This window comes from Blennius ocellaris, assembly GCF_963422515.1.
Source record: "Blennius ocellaris genome assembly, chromosome: 7".
Taxonomy (NCBI): Eukaryota; Metazoa; Chordata; class Actinopteri; order Blenniiformes; family Blenniidae; genus Blennius; species Blennius ocellaris.
The window spans coordinates 21,439,860-21,465,997 of record NC_137656.1 but is presented as its reverse complement, the minus strand read 5'-3'; the positions used below and the strand labels follow the sequence as shown (position 1 = coordinate 21,465,997).

Genomic DNA, 26,138 nt, shown 5'->3' with positions numbered 1-26,138 from the left:
AAACTATAGTACAGAGTTTATTGGGACTTGAAAGACACAGTGGGTTTGGCTTTCACATGCACTCAGCACTTTGCTGTACATCACATTAAGAAGGAAAAGTCCCTCATCTCCTCCTTCCCTTCATTTCTAACATACTAAGTCTGTGTATTGGTACTGATGCGTTCCTAGGCAAAGCAAACAGAGTATGACAGTCAGAGAATAAACAAAGTGCTGATGTCTGTGTGGGCATCGTCTGGGAGATCATGCTAACAAGGAGGCACTTTAGTCTGATTCCATTTTTTTTTTAATTTTTTTTTTTTATGTCAAGTATGCAGATAAAGAAAAACAGGCTCGCAAGAGATCAGTAGGAATGATCAGAATTACTGCATGGACCAGCTTTCACTATCTCATATAGGGATAATACCACATTCTTAAAACAATCAGAAGAGACTGGGCTCTTCTCTTTTGATTGGCTGTGCTGCTGCGAGAAGGCCACGTCTTTATGTGGTGCTTGTGGGGTCCTCTGGGTCCTTCCCCTCATACTCCGCTCTCCCATGGATTAAAGAAAATTACACCTTTCATAGCTGCTGATACCCCGTGTCTTTGATTACGCTTGGACACAGAAGAAGAGGAAGACCCTTTAGATTTGTGAGGCATCTTGAAGAGCATGTTAAGGGTAAAGTGTCACGGGGCAAACTACAGAAAAATATCTGTATATTAGACAACAATGGCGATGCAGCAATATTTTTAGAGGGAAAAGGCATAGGGAGAACAAGAACACTTTAGTTTTGGATGTAGAAAACAAGCGGCATGTGACAATATCAATACAATAATGTGCCTTAATGATCAGAGGTAAAACATTTTCATTTGGTAACAAAACAGCATGACATTATTTTAAATTGTGCAACTTGTAAGTCAGGCTGAGTGCATGTGTTCCTTTCCACTCCATGGGACTTTGCAGAAAACTGACCACACACACCCAAAAAAAAAAAGGAAAAAAAAGGATTTGTGTTTCTGTACAGCTTATAATTAGATTTTAAAATTCCACTTAATGTCAAATATAAAGTGAGGCTGTAAACCGAGGGAGACGTTTGTGTGTATACGATGGTAACATCAGTGGAATGAGGTATGCAGAAGCAAAAGGGATGCGGCTGTCCATACTTACACTTGTCCATGCAATGACAACACAACACAATTCTCACAACTCTTGCGAGTGTGCGTCTAACAGATTTTTGTATGTACTGTATGCATGTGGGCTTTAAGCAGTATGATATGTTTGCAGGCTCATATTTAGAGAAGGTGTATAAAACGGATCACATATTCTGACCCTCCTGTGGTTCTAAAGGACAGATAAAACCCTAAAAAAAAAAAAAAAATCCTCCAATAATTCAACATTACAACAGTATCACAAAACTAAACTGTAATCTTTGGCCTGAGTGTACGCAAGGCAATATACATTATGTGTTGAGGTTGTTGAGGTGATGTCTTCTGAATGTTTAGGAGTGATCTGAGGTATGGGAGGTGAAACATGGACAAAGAATAAGTTAAGAGTATGAGTTGTGCAGATGGTACCACTTGGAAGGTGGGGTTGTTGACAGATGGAGAGTTACTGGTACAAGATACAGGCCAGAAAGACTGAAAATGGAAGGAAAAAAAAAAAAAAAAAAAAAGGGAATTTCTGGAAAAACAGACAAACAAAAAGTAAATTCACCAAGACCCCATCTTCTATTCCCTGTGGTGGTCTTTATTATACAGTGGATCCCCTGAATATTAGCTTGGTTACTATCCTTTTTCGGTTTTCATCAACATCAGTGGCTCTGTTCTATCGTCCAACAATCCTGAGGGTAAGTAAAGTTTGTCTCATTATTTCCAAACATCTCTGCAACACTGACCATCCAACTACAAATGCCCAGGGTCTCAGGGTCTGCTCATCCCCCCCCTCCCTCCCCATGGGCTGACCATTTAGGCTTTTAGACAGACTGTCTCCGGCTGCTGCTCGTGCCCCAGCTCTGGACCAATCAGCAGCGGGGAAGCCCCTCAGCACACCTTTACGTGTAATGTGGCTCCCACACGGTCACGGTGCCACTAGGGGGCAGAGTTGGACATGGAGTCCACAGAGTTTACGCTGGAAGACTGCACTCGGCTGTTGGAAATGGACACCTCTGGGTGCTGCGGGAGGTGAAGAGAGAAGGAGATCGGCGTGAGTTGATTTGAGCGAGCGTGTCTGGGTTTGTGAGCGTGTCCGTGTCGTCACCCACATGCCTCCTGAAGATCCTGTCCAGCAGGCTGCGACGAGGCGGCTCGGGCGGCTGATTCCAGTCCAGGTCTGGAGGTCTCGTTCCTTGAGACCCAAACACATTCAAATCTCTGAAACACTCCGTTTCTATCATCTGAAGTGGATGACAGGGGAAAAGAGAAGAGAGGCAAATGTAAGACGAGGGGAAGAGGGGAGTTAGACGTGGCGGTGGTGGTGAAAATACACTCTGCTCGGTGCAGTGTCGTACAGAGTGCACACACTTGCCTCATTCTGCCATGGGATGGAAACGCTGCCCGTAGCAAATTTTGAGTAGAAATCGTTGTCGGTTTGGTCCAAATTTACCCCCTTGACTGTGGAGAACTGCTCTATGTCCAGAACATCCTTACAGTACACTGCCCGAGGCTGGGAGAGGGCAATGACCATAAACAAATGGGGTTGAGAATCAAAACAAGAGACGCGTTTATCTTATTAGATAATTTTGCTTTTACAGAGATTAACATGCTGTCCTTAAAAATAATCTTTCCCTCGGGGTATGCGTTTTTGACTATTTTTACTGCAGCAGTGATTCAAATTAGCTCATTCTGATAACGGCAAGATTAGCAGCATTTCTTTTTTTTTTTTAACAAGTAGTCAGCAGTGAGACTGATTTAAACATGCAGCGTGGACTCCTCACATCGGGCACAAAGGGAGGGTCCACTATTCCAGCCTCCATCCTCTTGAAGTTGATGTTTTTGAAAAATGTGTGGGCCTTGATTCCTGCCGCTCCATCCGCCTTGCAGCCCAGCCTCTGCTTCGGGTCTTTGGTGAGCAGCTGGGCGAGAAGAAGCAGAGATGAATCATTCAATTATTCATCATTCATTTCCCCTCCCTCCCTCCCTCAATCCCTCGCTCCCTCCGTACAAACAAGTTTCTATTGAGCCTCACCATTCTACAGATGGCCTTGGCGTCCTCTGTAAACTTGTCGTTGTACTCCTCCTCTTCCTCCTGCACCCTCCTCTCCACTTCCTCCCGTTTGACTCGTTCTTTGCGGGCACGGAAGGGCGATCGTCCCGCAGTCATCTCGTAAACCAGGCAGCCCAGTCCCCACCAATCAGGACTCATGCCGTATTTTTCATTGTTTATCACCTCCGGAGCTGGAGATAAATGAACAAATTGGTTTAAATTTGAGAAGAAAGTTTGCCGCCTGAGATTTTGATTGTCGTGGGTCTTACCCATGTAGCCCACTGTTCCAACCCGGCCTCTGATGAGTTCTCCGTCAGGCACTTTGATGGCCAGCCCCAGGTCAGAAATACGGATGTGTCCTGCAGAACAACAAGCAAGTGAGGTTTCGACCAAGACATGTTTATCTTTCCGCTTGAGGCGCCTGATTTTATACATTCCTGCAGATGATTATGACCCTCTGGTGGTGTGGTTTAACAAACGAGAAGCTGCGCAGTGCAAGCACCGTCTGAAATCTGATCTGCTGAAGATTGAAAACTCACCATTGTCATCTAAGAGGATATTCTCTGGTTTCAGATCCCTACAAATAAAACAAAAGGGGTGTGTTTTAAAATAAAAGGAGCACATGGCAATGTCATACAGAGGAAGGTAATCATTTCTGCAGGAATTTACATGACCCAACCAACATTATAAACGCATCGTAACACGAGTAATCTTACCTGTAGACTATAGATTCCCTGTGTAAATGCTCAAGTCCACATCCAATTTGTGCAGCGTAAAATTGGACCCTGTCTTTGTCGAAGCCCGGGGTGCCCATATTGTAGATGTGAAACTTCAGGTCCCCGCCGTTCATGATGGTCAGCACCAGACACAGAGCGTCTTTGGTCTCGTACGCATACGCTAAACTCACCTACAAGAAAACTGTGTTTAGAAGTTGTGAGAACTGCCGAGACGTGTACGGAAAACCCATTTCTGGTACACTTACGACAAATCTACTGTTGACTTTCTCCAGAATCTGCTTCTCGTTGAGAGCCATGGACTCTCCTTTCCTCTTCTTGATTCTCTTCTTCTCCAGCTTCTTGCAGGCATACATCTTCCCCGTGGCTCTGACCTGGCAGGCGCAAACCTGAGGAGAAAATTGACATTCCGTCCCCATTACTACGTTCACATGACAAGCATCGTGATCCTCAAATCAGCACTCGTGGTCTCGTCTCCCACCTCGCCGAATCCTCCTTTTCCCAGTACCCGGTACTGCCTAAATGTGTCCTTAGTGATTGGTTGCCTGACAGAACACAGACACAAGATCCATTAATACACGTTTATTGATTAAGACAGAGATAATACCTGCACGGCTCGATACCATTTCGATTCCGTTTCCTGTACAGAGGGTAGGGCCTCCTGTACATAATTTTACTTTTCCAGACACGGGCCCAATTAAGGCTGCTCTGAAAGCCTGCTGTTTATGTCTAACTGCGTTTGATAGGCACTTTGCATAAAATATTTTCCTGTCTGGAGTCATCACACTACTTTAAAATGTTGGCCTACTCATATAGGCGGCAAACTATTCTCCTCTATAAACTTCAAATATGCCAATTAATTTATGTGACATTAATGCGTTTGCACCTTTTATAAAGAACCTCTTGAACACCACAAAGGATGAGTCATCTAAACTGGTTTCTTGAGTTTGAAAAAAAAATAATAAAAAGACTTAACTGCAATAAAGCATGGTATGGACGTGTAGCCTATATTCCTCTACAGCAGGAATATCATGTTGTAATTTAAAATTTTAATCAAATCTTCCGGCACCTTGTTGAATCACTGCCTGAAGAATGAAAGAAATTTTGGAGACAAAGAGAGTTTCAATCCATACTCACAAGGTATGCCTAATGCTGTGGCTGGCGAATGTATGATATAAAATAGAATATCATACAGTCTAAGAGCTACACAGTGGAATAGCCATAAACATTCCTCAGGCCGGACTGGGCCTTTGTGTGTTCTCCCAGTGTGTGCATGGGTATTTTCATCAAAAAAACCTTGCATTTAATACAAATAAGTGTGTCCGAGTGTGGTTGTCTGTTTCTATCAATCTGTCCTGGGTGTATCCTGCATTCACCCACTGTTACCTGGGATCGGCTCCGGTGGCCTGTGACTCTGAATTGGATGAGGTGGTATATAAAAAAAACTATAACACATTTTAAAAGGTTAAATTGGCTTCTCCTTCACCTCCTTCAATTGCAATAGAATCCTGCTAAGACTTTAATGAAGCTATATAATATTTTCTCCAGCAATAATATAGATTTTTAATCATAGGTTGGGCTCATAAAATATCCAGTTTACCTTTCCACACTATACATTTTACAATTGTGCAAACTGGTGCAAACACCCACCCCCCCAAAAAAATACTGACCTCTCGAGCATCTTCCACTGCAGAAAGCGGTCAAAGTACATGCTGTTCTGGTAGTCTGCGAATGAAGCCCCGCTCAGGTAGTCGTGGACGGTCCTGATCCAACACACAAGTCATCACACGGGCAGCCGGGAGCACCGGGGAGGATCACATTTGGTTTGCAAAGTGCAGCAAAAATATAACAGGTGAGTCAGCGAGTGAGTGATCGAACGAGCGAGTGAGGGAGTTAGTGGGCAACTGAGTCACCGAGCAACTTAGTGAGTAACCGAGCGAGTGTGTGAGTGAGTGAGTGAGTGAGTGCGTGAGTGAGCGAGTGAGTGAGCGAATGAATGAATGAATGAATGAGGAATCGACTCACTTGCGGCAGTTGCTGAAGATCTCCTTACATGGACTGAGCTCCAGATTCTCTCTGCACTGGTCTGCAAAAACCTCAGCTATGTCCACACGCTGAGGCGACTACATCAACACATATAAACAGACACACACAGACACACACACAAATAATACATCACTTTTTATTATACGAACAACCATTACTTTGTTGCGCATGTGATTTATTGCACCCTTGCAAGTAGCTTTGCAAGCTTCCATTGGGCAGTAACTCAACATCATTGTCTGTTTTAAACATGGATCATGTTTAAAAGTTAGTAATATGACTTCAATTGAGTAGTAAAGAAAGTACAGTAGTAGAAAAGTAAAGAAACTTACTTGTTTTGAAAGAAAAGTCTTGAGGATCTGGTCTCCTCTGCTTTTTCTTTTTTCATCAGGCGTCACCTCATAGTCTTCCTGTAAAAGAAATATTGTGGTGTGATTAACAAAATCCTATCCTTTCATCCATAGATCATCAGTAGGAATAATATTAAATTAATAAAGTGTTTTTCCCATGTAAACATTTACTTTACTTTGGCAGCATGTGTTCCTAGTTTTCTTATTTGTGGGTGCAACTGGAAGTCAAAATAGTGAAATGTGGTTGATCAGTAATTTACAACATAATTAACTGAAATGTAAAACGTTTATGATTGGCATTTGCATTCCGAGGTTGTAAATATTGTCCTGCATTTGTACGGAACGTCTCTTCTTCATATGGAAAACATTTATTTACACTCATTTGGCAAACTGTCATAAAAACATTTTATTAGCGGCTTACAGGCAAAACAGCAGATTTCCTTCCGTCTCCAGAGGATTTCTTTTTTCTCTTCTTACGTATTTTATTGTACAGTAAGTGAAAAATCCATCTAGTTCCTTCAAACATTAATCATAATCACAATTTCCTTTTCGTGAGGCCACAACTCTTGCAACGCCTCAACGCACTTTTCAGCCCGTCTGCAGACGACAGCAGGAGGGTCTGTGACGATTCTGCAGACTTGGGCTGATGATGAAATTGATGTCTCTCCGTCTGTGTAAATAGCTTGCAGTCTGTCACTTTGGGAATAAATTCTGCTGAAAATATCCAGTATTGCACGACTGCCAACTGCCGTTGCCATTGGGGGGGGGGGGGGGGGGGGGGGATACATAATTTGAGGAGAATCTTTGTATGAGGCAGGTCAAACGTTCCTTACCAGAACAATAAAAACCTCTACAAAGGCCATTATATCATGACTGGTCCTGATTCAATGGTGGGCGTCGTTAGTGAGCATACTGGAAACAACCAATACAACGAAAGTTGTTGGTTTCACTTGGTCAAATCATGTATATCTGTTATGAACAGCTCTGTGAAATATTTGCTTTCCGAGACCCTCGACCACCAAACATCATTCTGAGAATCATTTGCCCCATGAACCTCAGTGGATTATTTATATATTATAAGGTGTGATGTTATGCTTTATTTTTTCAGTGTGTTCACCACGGCTTCAAAAGGTAAATACGCTGTTTATGAAAGCTTATTATTTCCATAAAATGTATATTAAATTAATTCTCATTGGAAATAAATGACAAATGGGCAATTTAAATGAAATGTTTGTATGAGTATACTCATGAAATATACAAACACACAAATCTAATGGAGGCTAAAGTTGAGTTTTAAAGCACATGCATGACTTTCCATCGAATAATGGTGGTATTTAAAAACTAAAAATGCGAAAGGGAGAAAATAATTCCATCATCATATTTGTGGATAAGTTAGGCTGCCTGTAATCAACTGTAAGAAGTGTTTTACACTTTCATTTGTGGCACTCTTTTCTTACTAAACAACTAAAACGCCATAACGAAAAGCACAAGGAAAGCTTTTTATAGGCTTCAAATATATGCTGCCACAGAGGACAGCAGTCCTGAAATTATAGACAAGCGTCATCAAGGAACGCTAATGAATATGAAGAAAAACAGTGAGTCCAGGAAGTCGTAATATGAACCCGACAAGGAGGAGCCAGTGAAGGAAGAGACAAAGAAATTCATTAGGTTGATATTCTCCTGCGTATGTCCTCCCTGCAGAGGTCCTCGAAAATACTGTGCACAAGTGTAATGAGACGAAAAAACATGTCTGTGAGCGTGTACTTGTCCAGAGATGTGACCATTTTAACCAAATGTTCTTCACTTCATCAAGACGGTTTTCAAATCTTCACTGCCCGACATTTGATCAAAATGACTAGATTTCCTGTTTCAGTGGTGAAAAGTCCCAGCAATTCTGTGTCACTGCCACTCGCGTAATGACAAATGCTACTTTTGCCTCCAGGTATGAACGGACATCGTTGTTGACACTAAAAAGGTTTGACCGTCGCACACTGGAGATGTCGGACATCTCGAGGAAGCGACAACATGAAAATCTGCGGCGACGCATTTGGTAGCCAGAGCTTTCAACTTCTGAACAGCGAGGAAAGCAACATGGCGACCGCGCCGCACGCTGGCTCGACTCTTTCTATTACTGGGCTTTTTCCAACATGGTCCTGCGTTGCCTGGCAACCCCACAGTAAACATGGTGGGATTCCTTGAGGTCCTGGAGTGTCACAGCATGTCACACCAGCGTCACCAGCTTTCCACTACAAAACACACATGCACACACTCGTGTCTATATGGAGCTCACACACACATACATAAGCTCGGGACTTGTTGAGACTGAGTGCAGAAAAGCCACGGCGTCACTCCCAGTTCAGCTCAAAGACGAAACGAAGGCTGGAGATGAACACATGAAAGTATAACGGAGTGAGACTGAAAGACAGAGAGAGGGCGATCGGAAGAGAGAGAGAGAGAGAGAGAGAGAGAGAGAGAGAGAGAGAGAGAGAGAGAGAGAGAGAGAGAGAGAGAGAGAGAGAGAGAGAGAGAGAGAGAGAGAGAGAGAGAGAGAGAGAGCCGCAAAGGGTGCCAAGCGTTGATTAACTCGGGCTTTGTTATCGGAGGCTCCAGAGAAATTACACACACACACACACACACACACACACACACACACACACACACACACACACACACACACACACACACACACACACACACACACACACACACACACACACAGTAAATGAGCTGTCTGACTCCCACCCTTTGCCGGCGGGGGGTCAGCCAAAGGGGAAAGAAGACACATGCACACAAAAAACTTTTTTTTTTTTTTTTTTAAATTGACGTTTTTGCGCTCTCACTGGTAAGAAACTACATTGAAGGAATCCTGAATTCATCAATCAGCCTCAGTGACCCTCAGTTGGATAGAAGGTGGGAGGATAGATGACAAAGTACCAACTTTAAACTGCAATCAGAAAATATAAACTATACATATATAATTCTAGGTATGTTTTATGATTGTTCATTTGAATATTCTCCATAATCAAAGTCTTTGGATCACTTTCTGCTATTTCACTTGTAATTCCCGCACACCTTCACCAGCTTCTCTTGAATGGATTATCGTTCCTATGTGCTGCTGCGCCATAGATTTAAATGAGGATTTTTTTGCTCTTTTTTTTTTTTCCCAATCATTGAAAAAAAAGTTTTCTGAAACCACGTCCCAGTTTTAAAATACAACAAAAACAGGCCTGATGAATAAATACTGAAGTTCACATATTTGAATATTCACTAAAAATGCATTTGTGATTTGCTGTTTGAAGCAACTGAACAATTAGACATACCACAAATACATAATAGTCCAGTATATACCATAACTGCAAGAACTCACATATACGTATTTATCTCCGGCAAAAAAAAAAAAAAAGAGTCTTCTGACCTGGTTTTATTATCAAGTCTCGTGTACAATTCTGTGAGCGTGGCCTGGGCGCTCGTCACATGGTGAGCAGAATGAGTGCTTTCCCCCCCTTGCTGAGGGTGTTGGTCACTTTTAGGGCTGGGTGGTTTAAAAGGAGGCCAGGAAGAGGTGGGGGGGCAGCAGGGTGTTGGGATTGGAAGGGGTGGCGAGGGAAACAATGCTGTCCTTTCTGTCCCGTCACATGGCCGCAAAGATATTCTGGGCATAGATAGATAAAGACTTAAATGTGTCATGTGGGAGGTATTTCGTCTAGACGCAGAGAAGGGAAGAGAGAAGGGGTGGAAGGGTGAGGCAACAGGCCGGGTGGCTGTGGGGATCTGGCTGGTTGAATAATCACTACTCAGTTTAATTGTCTCCTCCGACTGCAGTGACCCAGCATGGGTGTATTTGCAGGCAACTATGTAATCAACATGAGTACACGACGGCCAAGTGTGGACGGTCTGTGTTGTGACCTAAGGTTATCCATTGTTTAACGAAATCTTCAATAACATTCACACCTGGATACAAGCCGACGATTAAAGTACCAATCATGTGCAGTTCACAATGGAGAAAATTCCCTGTCATTTAAAAGAAAATAAATCCTTGACTTCATTCGAAAATAAAAAAATAATAATTATTATATATATATATATATATATATATATATATATGTATAACTAAATCAAATCCAAATGTTTTCTTTCCTAGGAACACCACTCAAATACTAAATGTTTCGCATTACGCGTTTACTTTGACTGTTAAATTGTCACTTTAATGCCATTGCCATTGTAGCATTATTTCTCTTGTTGCTCCTTTTAAATCCAATCTTATGTGTGTCTTACTGTCAACTTCTCTACTGTAACAATGCAATTTTCTATATGGTAACACTAATAAGACAAGACAAGACACAGTTTATCTGCATCTTGTCAGCAGTAGCATGAGATAATATTAGCAATAAAACTCTGAATTCAATGCTCCACAAACAGGCGAAGGCTGCATGTTTCAGATATCTCAGGTACCTAAAGACTGTAAGACATATTACCTCAGAAATACCTGTACTCTTATACATTCAAATAATTTACTCTGGCCTAAGAAAAGAATAGGTACAATTATAAATAACTTTATTCAGGGCAAGTTGGCTCACACTGTGAAAGTCTTAAATAAACTGAATTCAAAATAGAAAATGCAGAGCTGTTACAGACACTCTGCTGCATGATATTCTGCCATTCTGGCATATTGTATGGTATGTTAGCAAATGATAATAACAACATTCATATTAGTTTATTCCTCTAAAGCTGGTTTGGGCATTGGTGTTTAGAGATGGATTTCAGAGTCTGTTAATTATTCGAGGTTACAATATTCTTCTCAGCCAACTTCCAGTAAAGTAACACCTACTTAAGGTGTACGCATGCATATATTTACTACTGTTGTGGGAACCAAAATGTCTTTGCACATTCACTTTATGAAAATGAAAAGCAATGAAAGACTTGTCAACACCAACTGCAGGAGCAGTTTCCACGAACAAGTCAAACTGGTGGGGTGTGTTATTAATGTAAATGTCAATTAAATCAGGAACATATGTGCTTTACTTTGAGGCATTGCTATGTTGCTTGTTGTTATCAGACAGGACTGAACAACCTCGACATTGGGCCTTCAAAGTTGAACAAAGTGTAGTTTATTCAACTAGTAGTGGTGTGTGTGTGTGTGTGTGTGTGTGTGTGTGTGTGTGTGTGTGTGTGTGTGTGTGTGTGTGTGTGTGTGTGTGTGTGTGTGTGTGTGTGTGTGTGTGTGTGTGTGTGTGTGTGTGTGTGTGTGTACGTACCATTGCGTCCAGTAGCTGGATGCATCGTTGCAGTTTAGGTTTGGTCTCACAGTAAATACGGAAAAGAAGCCGTCCAATAGGCTGTTTCTCACAGATGTTGACATAGTCCTTCTCTGCAGAGATAAAAAAAAACAAAAAACAAAAAACAAAAAACCCATGCAAATAAATAAAGAATAAAAACACACAGCTCAAGGATAACACGAATATACAGAGCGCACAAACACACACCGATGCTGTTTCCCAGTTCAGTACACTGGCTTATGTGGGGAAAGCGAAGGATCTCCTTCCATTTTTTGCTCCGTCCTTTCCTCTTCCCTCCTCCACCTGTGGTGACAAAAAAAAAAAAAAAAACAACAAAAAAAACACAAGGTGAAAATGTTTTATTGAAAGAACTTCATAAAGTTGTCAAAGTCAATTTTCATCACTGAGGAGAATGGACGGCTAATGGCTAAAAGCACTGGGGGTGGGTGGGGTGGGGGGGTGTTTGTGTGTGGGCTCTGCCCCGAATGAAATCATAGTCTCAGTGTGTATATATAATTCATAGATTATGTCTCACTTCCTCCGTAAATCTCTCCTCACTCCACTGACGTTCTTCCTCACTCAGTAGCTTTTCAGAAAAGTGGAACAGTGTGTGTTTAATGTGTGTGTTTGTGTCCACAGGGGCAGAGAAGCCTCTTCTGACCGTCTCAGTTCCCATCAGAACCAGAAGGACTTTTTCCAGACTAGATTCCACAGCACTGAATAATCAGGCATCAGCTCACCACTTTGAATAAACACTTTACAAAAAATGCCTATGCAACATCACTTTATTATTTACTATTGTGATGTCGTTATATCGAAATTGTGGTATAACCAATGCTTTAGCCTCTCTTCTACTGATAATTATTAGGTATTAAACAAACTGTTTTTCTGTGAACCCTACACCACATTCATTAGCTATTTCTTAATACGTATTGACGGCTCTGATGGACCGACAGGGATTTCCTTTCCCCGCTCTGTACGGTGGAAATTTGCAGCGACCGGCCCAGTGTGTGAAGCAGCAAAGAGGAGAAGCAATGACAAGCAGACATCTTTAAGTAATAACCCAGGAATGTGAGCGGCACTACGTCATTCGGGAGACGGAGTAAAAGCTTTTGCAGTTTTCCCATCATTCCTGCAGATTCACTGCCTCGTCTGTTCCTCTTCTGCTGCTGGAGACACATCTGTTCATCAAATACACAATGCGGGGCTTACGTAATGTCGTACAACACGGGAACTTTAAATTGCAGAGTAAATATTAAGGTCACCGATTAGCCAAAGAGTTGGCGTGATTTTAGACCGAATGCAGGCCTCATTATTTTCAGGTCATGGTGAAGCTACCGCACAAAAATCTAATTAACAATTTAGCAAGCTTTCAGATCTTAAGTGTGGAACATTAATTTAAGAAAGGCAACAACAAGACAAGAAAAAAAGGCACTGAAAGGCAGAACAGCAACTGAATAGATATTGTATTCCTGTTTTTGTTTGACCCCCGTGATTGAATATAAGTAGAATAAATTCCAAAATTATAGTCGGCAATTTACTTTTGAAAACGTTTGGAAAGCTTGCGGGGGCTGCTTTATTATACGTCAGGCAGAGTCTGTTTTTAAACCAAGCGACAACACGTCACCGGAGCTCCAGCACACAGAATGGAAGTCATATCACCATGGGCAAACACTAAGCATGACCGTATTAATAACTCAAGTGAGACTCTCCTTAGAGAATCATTAACACACAGCACCTGCTGCTCATCAGCAGTACCGTAGACCAAGCAAGCTAGAAACCGGCACACTTCCTTATTGAAGCCCCAGTGGTTCTTTGGAAAGGGTTAAAATGCAGTTGTGCTCCCCACCAAGACGTCAGCCTGCTTCGCTGTGTGGTCCAATAGTTCAGTCTCTTTTAATAAAAACATGGCGACTGCCAAAAAGGCTCAACGGTGCAGCGAGTGGAGAAGGTCATCCCCCACAGGGCCACCGAGCTAAAAATGAACGCACTCGTGCTACTGTGAGCAGTTTGTGGAAAGACGCAGCCATGAAATGGCACCGATTTCCCGTGAAGGGTCAAACCCGTGTCAGATAATTGTACCAAACGTCGGCGCTCCACCCATGCATTCAACTTCAACACAATGCTGAGATATTCTTCCCCGTTCCTCTAGTTTCCTCTGGCCCTATTTTCAGTCCTATTTCCACATTTCCAGTTCTCTCCCTTCATTCAACTGTCTCTTTCTGTTCGCACCTCATTTGTCCTGGAATCCTTTGCTGCCTCGGTGAGGCCTTCGTCATCACCTCTACCTCGTGGTGAGTCGCGACTGCTTCAGGGACGTCAGCCCCCCTCTGCTTTAGGGTTAAATAAGGTCGGAACTTTAGAGCTCAAACGGAAAACAACCGAAAAATATCAGCTGTTCACCTGATTTTATCCCCCCCAAGTAAAGTTTGTATTTGTCCTTCTCCACTTTGTGACAGAAAGGTTCAAATGCCTACACTTTCCTCATTTAAGAAGTACAGATAGTTGTGGAGGAGAAAAATACTAGATCGAACTTTTTAAAACAACAGGCAATCTGTATTAAAAGTTAAAAAAAAAACTATAAAGTAAGTCTTTAAAGAGCAGTCATGGTTGGAGTTGGAGTTATTCAACCACCCATGAGCGAACATGCCATGAATGTGAAATGTTCCAGCCAGGTTAGTATTGTACCAGGAATTTAAATTAAATTTAAGCCACATGGGGATTTAATTTGTTGCCCACAGGTCAACTACTGACAATCCAACATTCAACGTGAACCTATTTGATGTGAGGGTAATGGTACGTGGCGGGACTTCAGACTTTATTGCATGAGCTGCTTTATTTACGGTTTCCGTTAAAAAGGTTTTTGTTGTGACTTCTTTTTGGCTGACCTGCTACTGAAGTGGCTTTAATCACTATGCAAGTAAATTAAATTGAATGCATTCCTGCAGAGAGTATATACATGAACCTTACAGTTGCTCCTTTATCATCTCCACACTTACCTAAAACCACTTTAATAGTTATAAAGGATGAGAGTTTTAAAACCTTTATTCCTGCAGTCTTAACCTGTTGTCTCATGACTCACGTTTCGTTCAGTTGCTTTCCAGACCCAGAGAGTGAAAACCACTGAGAAAGAAAGATAATGAAGTTCAGTTCAGGCAGTTCATTCTTTTCAGCAAATAAGTGCCAGCAAATCACTTTCCTGCATCTTTGTCAGCATATTTAATTTGTCCGGAAGGTTCCGTGCAGAGACCCGTGAGCACACCCAACCACTCCTTCAGACATGCAAATACTCTGCATATATAATCTGTACTTGACTTGAATACTTATCCCTCAGTGATTTTGGTCTGTGTGTCCAAGGCCTAAAAAAAACAAAACTCTTTTCACCAATTCAAAGTAGCTTATTGTGCTGCATTGCTTTTGTGTACATGTACACTGCTATAAAAGGAGGAAATAATCAACCAAGACTTGAAGGAAGTTTAAAAGAAAAAATGGCCGAGAAATACTCATGTTCAAGGCAGTACTAAGATTTTAAAAGCTCTTGTTTAGAAGAACTGGATTATTAAAAGCAAGGTTATGCCCATTAATGTGATTCATAAAATCTCGCTCTCAGCCCTTTGTTTCATTTCTTTCCCCACAGAGTCGCTCTCACTTTCAGATGGTCTGTCACTTACACACGAGCTGAAATATGCACTGCTCCGTGGATTGGCTGCACACAGGAACTTGTCAGTCTAATTCATTCCATGTGGGCAGTGTGGTCGCCACCCTTTATTTATGTTTCTGCTCTGACATCACAAAGGCTTGTCAAGTGAAGCAAAAATAAGGTCAGAGAGGCAACGACATCCGTCTGGCGCGACACCAGGGGGTTACCGGCATCCCAAACATTTGTGTGTATGTGTGTGTGTGTGTGTGTGTGTGTGTGTGTGTGTGTGTGTGTGCACACAGTGTTTCTACTGTGACCTCTCTCTAGTAATGTCCTCATGCTCAATTTAACCAACTCGGGCAGTCCTGCAGGCCCCATCAATCCACACATTCAAAAACGTCCCGGCTTAACTGGGAGGTTATATTCATAAAGTGTTGACACACACACACACACACACACACACACACACACACACACACACACACACACACACACACACACACACACACACACACACACACACACACACACACACACACACACAAATCCTTCCCATTAAACTGCTAGTAGCTCACATACTCGGTCTCTGAGGTCGAAAAAAATATTCTCCACTTACATCGCCACTCTGAGCTTTAGGTTAGTTCTCCTGAGGACGGCCTGTCAAACCACATCCTGACAGCCACGATATACATCTGGTATATAGCTACTGTACGTAGGAACATCTGTAACACAGAGTGTGACGTGAGAGCAGAGCGAAGGGCTGTGAGTGCGCCTTCACTGAGCAACGATACTGGTGGATTTCTGTGACTGATCACCCTCATCTCCTGCCTGAGCTCACGGACAACTGGTTATTTGTGTGTGAATATCAAAAGTCTTGCTTATTCTCACGTTTTCTTCATCTGAGCCGTGAAATTGAGTCACAACGTGATGGTCAACCCGCGACCACACATGATACAAATGCCCTTGTTTTGTGTTTCATCCTTCGTCCCCACGATGCCCAATGGTGCGGCACCTGGGAAAGCATTTGCATGTGGGCTGCAGGCGAAGGTTGGTGTTTTTGTGTATGCAAAAACGTGAGTGATAAACAAAGCAAGTTGGTTTTCATGGAAAGAACAGACACACTGGTGCATGAAGTCTTCCTTTTCCTTGCCTCCCGGGGCCCCGCGGTGATTCTTCGCCGGGTTTTCATTTATTAGAACAAACATCTTGATCAGTGATGACACTGCTAAATATCCATCTGTTAGAAAGACTGAAGATCAGCTGAATTAAAATAAATCACACCTTTTCAGGCCGCGCTTTTTGCAAGTTGCACAGCGTGTTGTGTGTGAATGTTGTGCAGCTACAGGAACAGGAAACTGGAGATAAATATAGATGGAAAGACTGAATATTTGGTAACACAAGAAGAATCCAAACATTTTTTTTGAAACCAAACAGCACGAGCAATATTGCCGCAGAGAAGTCAGATGATTTGCAAGTTGGCCAAGAATCTTGGAAAAATCCTTATTAACTTTCTTTACAGCTGACAATGAGTCTGTGCCTCACTACATTTACCTTCATTAAAAAAAAGGATGAAACAATGAAGATTGACTTTAATAGGACTTTTCTCATTCCAACTAACACACACTGATAATGCAGTGGGAAGTCAAGACGAAAGTGAAATGAGACATAGTGTTCCTCTCACGGACTCGAGCCCCGGGCCAAATCCTGACCTGGAAGCTGAACAGCATATGGGAATGGGAAATGGAGGTCACGTATACCTCTTTTACACATTGCGAGTCACATTCCCTCAATCACACATTCATACACGAGTCAAGACATGCAACCTCCACTGAGAACAAGTTTGAGTTCAGTGTCTTGCTCAAGGACACTTTGACATGGGGGAATCAAACCCGTGAGCGTTCAACTGAGAAACAACCCAATAACGTTTGATGCATCGCTCCTCCTGCAGCGTTCAGGCTCTCCGTGACCGACTGATACCACTTCATCAGAAAGGGTAGAAAGACGTAACCTGTGAGCATTCAATCATTCTAAAAGTTACATTACTTTCTTTTCTGACCTTTGGTATCTCATTTACACCCCCCCCCCCCCCCCCCCCCCATGTGCTGTATTTTACTTCTATTTAACCACTTACTAAACCTACTGTACTGACCTGAACACCTTTTACTCCCCCATCAAAACTCACCAGTTCAGAACTGCTTTTAGTGCTTAACACAAATCTATTTCTTTCATTATGTGCTTTTATGGCTGTTTTTATGAGGTTTCTCCATGTTATCCTTGTTGATATTGTAATATGAGTAAAGCATCCAAAGTGCCTTGAAAAAGCACTGTGCTAATAAAATGTATTATTATTAATATTATTATTATTAGTTTAAGCTCTTATGGATGGAATTATCCTGCATGTGTAAATAAGAGTTTATTGAAGATTTAGTCAGTGTGTGTGTGTGTGTGTGTGTGTGTGTGTGTGTGTGTGTGTGTGTGTGTGTGTGTGTGTGTGTGTGTGTGTGTGCCACAGGAAGCTGTGGGGGGAAACGTTTGCCCAGACCTGAGCAGACGGGAAGGACTATAGCAGGAAGACCCTCTTTGTTGGCCTGTTCCACCATGATGTCATGTCGGTCCGTCGGTCCAGCCTCCTTCTGACCATCCCTGAACAACGCTCTGCGTCCACGTATTTCTCATTAACGCAATAATAACACGGACGATCCAGCTGTAACATCTGCGAAGCTGCTCAAAAGCAAATATTTGTGACGTGCAGCTTTTACCTGCCAACACTTGATTATTCTTCTGTCTGCTGTGGGGGGTCACATGTTAAACCACTTAATGAGGGGGTGTCCTAAGCTCAAAATCAGTTATAGACAATAAAGTATGATCTTATCAGCTGTATTGATGCTGGCAGACAGCCGTGTCCTGACCAGTGAATATGCTGCGCTGACAACAACAACCAAATCCTGTCTGATCTCAACAACGAAGCTCGTGTACTGAGAGAGCAACACGCTCTCAACATACAGCATGTAGCCCATAGATATACATCTGCACCAAGCTTCAAGAAGAAAATACCCCACAGGGACTTTTTTTCCCCCTCATATCTATATGTCCTTGTAAACATTAGTGCTATAAATAGCGTGCAACTCAAGGGCAGCGGCCGTGGCGTGCTAACACAGACCGAGGTGGTCAAACCGGTCCGTGACCTCAGAGCTGGTGAGCGGTGACAGTTGTCGCTAGAGTAACTGTGTCCCTGAAAAGGGTATGTGCTCACATGTGCGCCGCAGTGTACAGGAAGAGCCTCGGTGTGAAAACCTGCACACAAAGGGCAGAAATCTCACAAAAAAAACAGCAGAAGGCAGGGTACGTATCCTGTCTGGGACCAGTCAGGTGCCACATGTTTCCTGTTCTATAAATACAAAGAAAAAAAAATTAAGTGGAATTTGAAACGGGAAAAGACATCAAAAAGACTGAAATTATATAACCCACCGAGCCGCCCGATCAAAGGACCACACACAGCAGCGGGGCATGCTGGGTAATACATGCTGTTTGTTCATCCATAAAGATCCAGGAGGACAGAGCATAGTCCACATGAAGCTCGCTGTAACAGCTCCTACGCTCCGACAGGGCACTGTGGTGTTTGTTCACCTTCATAAATGTTTTGATAGGGAGAACATTACTGCCATGTCTTTCTCTACTCGTCCACAAAGGACAGATTCTTTTTTTTGGCCAGATTTTTGGGCAGATGTAACTGATGCAGTTACATCACAAGCTTGAGAAAAGGTGCTCGCAATAAAGACCCAGCTTATCCAACTGATGGAGCACACGGTGTATTGCACATGGCCTGGTATTATAGAGTGTACTTTAATACATGTACATACATTTTTAGGGTAAAAAAAAAAAAAAAAAAAAAAAAACCTTCCCGGAAGTGAGGTTAAAGTGATTATGTTGCCCTTCTTACCGTCTCTGCCCTTTCTGTTTGTTCTCAGTTTCCTTTTTGTGCACACACACACACACACACACACACACACACACACACACACACACACACACACACACACACACACACACACACACACACACACACACACGCAAGCTGCATAATGGGATTTGTCTTGCTGCTGTGTTGACAATCCATGCTCTTTTGTGTGCACGACTGCGACATCCCTTGAAACAAAACTATGCAACGAGATGCATGATTTTGCTGTATTGAATGCTCTACGCACATGCATGACGTTGGCATCACCAAAAATACGTAAAAGAACACTTTGTGTCTCATCAATGAAAAAAACTAAAAAGTCCTCCCTGAACTGTCTAACCTTGGAAGCGTGTGTATATGCATTTTTTATTTTTTTTTGTTCTGTACATCCATCCAGTCTGGCATGCATCTCCCCACACAACAAGACACATTAGAGCGGAAGGTTCAAAAGTTAAAGTATTGATTCTATGAATAATGCACATCAAATATTCAGAGTATGTTCCATTAAAGAGATGCGCCAGCTGTGCAGAAGACAGGAAACACATCCAGACACAATGAAATAGTGCCTGAGTGGTCACCTGTACATCTGACAATGGAGGGAAAGATATTATCAGCCGGGCTTCTCCCTGGCTTTCCTGGAGTTACTCTAATAACATTTTTTTTTTTTTTTTTTTTCCACCCTGCATCCACTTTTCCCACTCGGTCCACCTTGTCCACTTCGACTTTAGAAAACTGTCTCCTATGTTTCCCAGAATCCCACTCAGGCAACCCCCGGAGAACAGGCGTGAACTTGTTGCATCCAGCTGAGTTACGTATACTGTACGTGTGGGTAGCGAATAACAATAGAGATAGTAGGAGCCAGAGAGCTGAATTTTTCCACTCAAGATAAAAATGAGTCACACTCCTACTCAAAACACAGTGAGTCTTATGGTGTGTTGTTGATGGGTATCGCTGCTACCGCTTTGTAACTGATGGAAAGATGATGAGCAGCCTCGGATTAAAGAGAACAATACTGTTGGTTTTAAATGTGGAGGATTCAGGGGATTGCTTGCTAATTTGGTAAAGAATAAAAAAATTGGCCTTTGAAAGCATCTGGATGGTTGACAATATAATTATACTGTCAAAATAAAAACTCCTTACCGAACAAATATACCAACATCACTTGCATATTATGTCATATTACAGAAATGTTGCTTCATAGTGGTGTGCAGCATTTAACACTGCGATGATTCACTTGCAAACATGTTGCTCATGTAGAGCATTAAATATCATCATTGGATAGTTTTCACGACACAGTGCAGTCAATATTATAGTATGAATTGAAAAATAAACCAAAGTGTTTTGTTTCCAGACTAAACTCCTTAAAAAATAATTATTTGAAGGATTTCTTCTCGACCCTATATTACCTCATCCTGTCAAGTTCATAGAACATTTGAAGGAAATCCGTGCAATAGTTGAAATACTTCAGTCTGCACAACATGGGTCCAAAGAGCAACACTGAATTTCAGTCTCTTATTTTATATCAGAAGTATTAACTGTGGCTGCCAAACGGTGCGGTGGCTCGAGGTTTGTCGGAGGCCGAGTGCTGCAGAAGCATGCATCCAGGAGGCTGACATTTTAAAGAAACAGTTTTTGCTTTAATAATCAAAGTGTGAACCGCGAACAGCCCCGCGGCTATTAGCACCAAACCGCCAGTGCAGGTTGACTTTCCTGTCAGAAGAACCCAGCGAGGAAATGGCACTCTGCTTTCCCTCCAGAGTATTTTACTCTCCCCTCCATTAAGGCTCTCTACCCAATAAAAGTTGACAGCATTATTCCACAGCTCTGTCCTTTCAGAGGGGTCCCGTGGGAGGAGCACTCCAGGCGAGTGTTTTCTGATTTGTGTGCCACAACAGAGACAAAGAGTCTACTGTATCTTGTTTATACTCACATTATCATTAGCTGGCAGGTGGATGGGACAACAGAAATCAATGCTGCGTGTTTGAAAGTTCAGGGTGCCGGCTCATTTCGCTAAACTTCTGTTTGTGGTAATCACTACAGTTATTTCGGCTTGCTTCGACTTGCCGTGTGACTCTGAAGCCCCCCCCCCCCCCCCCCCCCCTTCCTCCTCCTCCTCCTCCACGGGGGTAAGAAGGCATGCTCAGTGCACAGCACAAATCAGTTTGAAAGAGAAATACCTCATGCCTTGTTATCTGGTGCATACCTCCTTAGAGTGACTAATCAGTTGGTCTGCGATGCCTGGCCTTATCAATGTGCGATGGGGCAGAACACGGTAGGACTGAGAAAAACGAAGCCAGTCCGTTTGTTGCAATCTGGATTTGATCCTCAAACCATCTGCAGTTTGGAGAACCTCAAATATTTGGATACAAGCATTTTCAGTTAATGATCCTGCAAGGATTGTGTTTACCTTCGTGTTGTTGCACGCGTGCTTTTTTGCACGAAAAAGGCAGCAGACAGCATCAAATGCTGTACGATTGCTGGCCTCGCGACGCACAATATAAACTAAATTCTGGCGACCCAGCAATTGTTATGATTTTCCCTTCTCGACTTATCTTTCAATGAAGTGTGGGGCAGTGAAAAATAACACAGATCCTTGTGTCTCTTCTGTGTTTGTATCAGTTCTACTAAACAGGCTCAACTGTATAAATGACTTCCACAAGTTTGGATTTGTAGTGATCTTTAATAGACCCCCCCCCCTTACTTATGTAACGGTAACATCCCAAAACACAGCAGCCCAAATGAGAAAGCCCACAGGCAGCAGCATGGAATTCAGTCTAGTCGCCCAAACTAAATACCCCAGCTCTGTTACTGCAATTCAAGAAAGGCATCTGGATGCAGCAATGCAGTTTTTCCCCCTTACACTCATTCAGTTGGACAGCCGATGACGTTCTCTTGCCTGGCTTGGAATCTACAACTGCTGCCAGCAGGAGTTGTGAATGGGAACACACACACACACACACACACACACACACACACACACACACACACACACACACACACACACACACACACACACACACACACACACACACACACACACACACACACACACACACACACACACACACACACACACACACACACGCACGCACACACACACACACGCGCACACGCGCACACGCGCACACACACACGCGCACACACACGCACACACTGATGTTGCTCGCGTCACAGTGGCTAAGTTCAGGTTACATTTAAACAAAGGAATTCTTCCCCACACCCCTCAGCCACTAGCAGACAAACACATCTGGACTATACCCTGGTATATTAATCCTCCGTGTCGGCTACTATAACGCCACAAGCAATCGGATCCAACGAAAACGTGTCAGGCCCGAGCACCTCTGTTTCTTTTTGATCTGCTGGTGACTCGATTTCCTCGGCTGACAGAACTCGCACAGACAGCAGAGCCGTTTAGATCAGCACATCAGCATTTCCTGCTGCTTCGACACGGAAAATTTGTAAACGGATCCGCAGCTGTCAGATGATACTCGGATGACCGTGCTGGAGATTGGGGTGTTTCATTTTACCGCACACTCATCATCAGCCATAAAGTATCTTCCACAGAGACCGGAGAGCAGCGCCACAGGAAGATGGAGCTCGGATGGCAGGAGCCCACTCAGTTTGTTATGTAACAATCAATTTGATTAAATAGCTTATGGGCTGCATCTAACTGATAGTGCATCATACCATGCTTTATGTAAGACAGCAGTCACTTAACGAGATGGTTCAGTTTGGTCAGAGGTGCCCCCCCCCCCTTCCTACAGAAGTCAGAATGAGTTACATTTTCCAGGTCTGTGCTTAACGTAGAGGACCACATTGATCGTAAATTCTCTCCGTCCAAAACGTTTTCACCAAGGTCCAGCTGGTTTTAATCTCAAGGTAATCCTCCAGGCCCTTGTAATCAATGACGAGCGCAAGCAGGATTCTGGCAGTAAAGCTCAGGGCAGTCATTGCTGACACAGGAGCGCCAAAGAGCTGAGTGAGCTTGGCACAATGCCTTCTTTGCCCCTCTTGGCCTGGGGGATATCAATAGTTGCTTCTTCTTTTCTTTTTCTTTCCTTCTTTTTTTTAAAATTTCTGTGTGGCGCTGCCACTCTCGCTGTTTGACTGATTCGGGAGGTGTGAGGACGCTGGCATAAACAAGTCAAAGGCTGCAGAGTAAACTGGGCCTTCCTGTTGTGCGGAGCCGGGAGCGTTTGGACGGGGGATGCTCGCCTCTCGGTTCAGCTCTTGCTCGAGATGCACCGGCATAAACAAACAGAAATAAACACTCTTTATTTGCGCCGTTCGCATTCTTCCTCTGGAGCAAGTATGTGACCTAAAATGAGCCTCTGCTATGTGTATACTGTACTTGCATACAAACGAGAACAGCTCAACTTTTTGGCACCGGGCCCTGCAATACAACCCCGATAATGATTCAGGCAGTTAAAAGACACAACACTCATGGAAACCTGTGACAAGTCTCAGTGTGTCCACTGTAACACATCTTCAACTGTTTAAATCAGTTTCACGTGGCCGCTTTTACACAGACGTGGATGAAGCTGCTGAGAAAGTCATGCGTCGGCTATTGACTCAAAGAACCATCTCATCCCATAATTGTAAAAGGCCTTTTTCTTTCTCCCACACACAGTCAGGGCAGGGAATGGATGAGCACCAATGGAGCAGCTGGGACAAGCAAGATCTGTCATGGGTCATTAACTGCTCTTATTAATTCATGGAGCCTGATTCGCTCGGGCCGTTCGTGCCCTGCTCCAAAATAACAAACGTCTCGTCTGACCCGCAGCCTTCCTCACAAGGGTGGTTTTGACAGCAATTCAGCTTTGTGGTTAAATATACACCCCCATTATTTCTCAATAAACATCCTCATTCTTGAGCACAGATCTAGTGCTTTCTTTTCCACACCGTGTCATCTTTGTGCCACACAATCGATGAAAGGAGTCAACCAGAGTTCTGTCATGCCTCAGCTTGAAACTTCTCAGAGACGGTTCCCACGTGAAACCATGCGCAGCCCACAAGCAAACTTGTGAATGCACTTGTGAGAACGAGGGCAGGCTCACGGAAACCACAAAACTGAGTCAACTCAAAGTTAAGAGTAACGCTGGTTAAAAAAAAATAAATAAATAAAATGACGTGACTTGTTCAGTATGTGAGTATGTATGACAGTCTTACCAATTTGTCAGGACACTTTTGTTCCCTTGTCCAGAACTAAAGGGAAAAAAAACAACCTCACTGTGCACAGAGTGCAGGCCCCTTGGTAGTGTAGTGGTGAGCACTCTGGTAGGAGGTGGACTTTTTGTGCATGCGGTGGTTTTCTTTCCTCCCACAGTGTTAAAAACATGCATTTAGAGGCTAATTATTGACTTTAAATCTCCATGTAGGTGTGAATGCAGTATGTACTTTACTGCTCGTCTCTGTTTGCCCTGTGAGACGGACTGGTGACCCGTCCAGGCTGCAATGTGCCATCTCCCATCCTCCAATTGGTTCCAGTCCACTCTGATGTAGGAGGCGAATGATCTATCTTATGCTATGCTGCAATTAATATACACTATAACAGACTTTAAAACTGCAATGTAGGTGTCTTCATACCCCCACAGATAATCACTGATGAGAAACAATCATGGAGTCACAATGCACAGTGTTTACCTCCAGGCCTTCCCGCTGCCCTCAGCTCGACCCTGTATTTCACAAAAGGAGCTATTGATGACACTATATGCCTTCGTATTTCAGATCGCATTGCCAAACGGCATAAGGCCTCCTCGGTTACTGTTCTGCACTGATAACAAGACCCCCTCTCTCTTTCTCATTCTCTTTACAGGCCCTTTACATAGATTTCAACACCAGGCGCGTCATCAGATCACTGTTCAAATGCCAGCCAGCCTACACTCATTTATCCCCTCTGCAGAAAGGAGTTATTCCCAGCCTCTGTGTGTGTGCTTCAGCATGCAAAATGTTGCGAAAGAGCGCTTTCATTTGCACAGACAGCGAAAGCGGATGTGGGAGGCAGACCCCCCCCCCACCCTCGCCTCCATATGTGGGAAAAACGCATACAATCTGCCACAATTGGGTGAACATAAAATAATCCGTGAGGTTGCGTCAAGGTTATTAGATGATCCGTTCCACGGATGTGTGGATGATGCGTGTCGAAACGCCAAATGTCGACTCTTTCACTGTTGCATCTGTGGGGTCTACCTGCTGTTCCGAGCCGCAGGCTGCCGTCATCATTTCGTTTATTCCCACCTTTTCCACACAGCGAGCGCAAAATGTCACACGGCCAGGACTGCCTAATATTTGCACTTTTTTGTGGGGGGGGGGGGGATGTGTCAACTTACCCTCTCTCGCTTTCAGCAGTACAGTGTTGGCTACAATGTTCTCCAGCTCCATCAAAGAAAAAGAAAATCCTATAAATGCAGATGGGTTTTTTTTTTCGGTACACAAGCGTCTGCAGCAAGAGAAAAAAGAAAAATCAGCGTCTTTCCTCTCCCGAGTGCGCGCTTATGTTCTCCGCTCCTCGTCGGCGACCGAGACCAAATCACTCATATCAAAGTCGTAAAGGATGAAACAGGATGTCATAGATTTGCTTGCAGTGTAAGCTGGGCATGGTTCTTGTTATTAGCTGGAAGTGCGGCGCTGCGTTTCTCGTCCAATCCCCCCAAAACCATTCCATGCGTAAAAATGTTGTGCGAAATCTCTCTCCCGACAGGCAAGGGGGGGGGGAAAAAGATATATAAATAAATAAACAAATACGGGATCTCCTTGTATGCAAGCCTGTTTCTCCTTTCAACGGTACGCCAGGGTAGCAGCAGCTTTTCTTTCTTTTTTTTTTTTTTTTTTTTACCTTACAACAGCAGGGGTTGGCTGCCTGGGTGCACCAGAGAGGACATGAGCGCGCGCCCCCTCCCCCTGTCGGTGCGTAATCAAAATAGGCCGGGCCTCCTCCGGCGACGCTGCGTCAAGCCGCA

The 26,138-nt window shown here is 43.4% G+C and overlaps 1 protein-coding gene across 1 annotated transcript; it reads right to left on the bottom strand.

The window, feature by feature from the left end:
* grk5l (G protein-coupled receptor kinase 5 like) lies at positions 1-25,948 on the bottom strand. Its single transcript, XM_080499773.1, has 16 exons — positions 25,509-25,948; positions 11,789-11,884; positions 11,561-11,673; positions 6,288-6,365; positions 5,938-6,035; positions 5,583-5,675; positions 4,394-4,457; positions 4,161-4,301; positions 3,895-4,085; positions 3,718-3,755; positions 3,448-3,537; positions 3,161-3,369; positions 2,910-3,047; positions 2,501-2,638; positions 2,238-2,369; positions 1-2,148 (listed from the first exon to the last, which is right to left on the bottom strand). Exons 1-16 carry the CDS (start codon positions 25,558-25,560, stop codon positions 2,065-2,067), a joined length of 1,755 nt encoding a protein of 584 aa, XP_080355899.1. The 5' UTR covers positions 25,561-25,948; the 3' UTR covers positions 1-2,064.
* Between the last annotated feature and the right edge of the window lie 190 nt (positions 25,949-26,138).

Bases quoted from the DNA above. Each gene is read 5' to 3' on its own strand.
- grk5l (XM_080499773.1), bottom strand. From the start codon at position 25,560: ATGGAGCTGGAGAACATTGTAGCCAACACTGTACTGCTGAAAGCGAGA. The intron at 3,756-3,894 runs GTAAGATTACTC...TTTTATTTGTAG, and splicing joins AGGGAATCTATAGTCTACAG to GGATCTGAAACCAGAGAATA. The intron at 2,149-2,237 runs GTGGGTGACGAC...CACCTCCCGCAG, and splicing joins ACAGGATCTTCAGGAGGCAT to CACCCAGAGGTGTCCATTTC.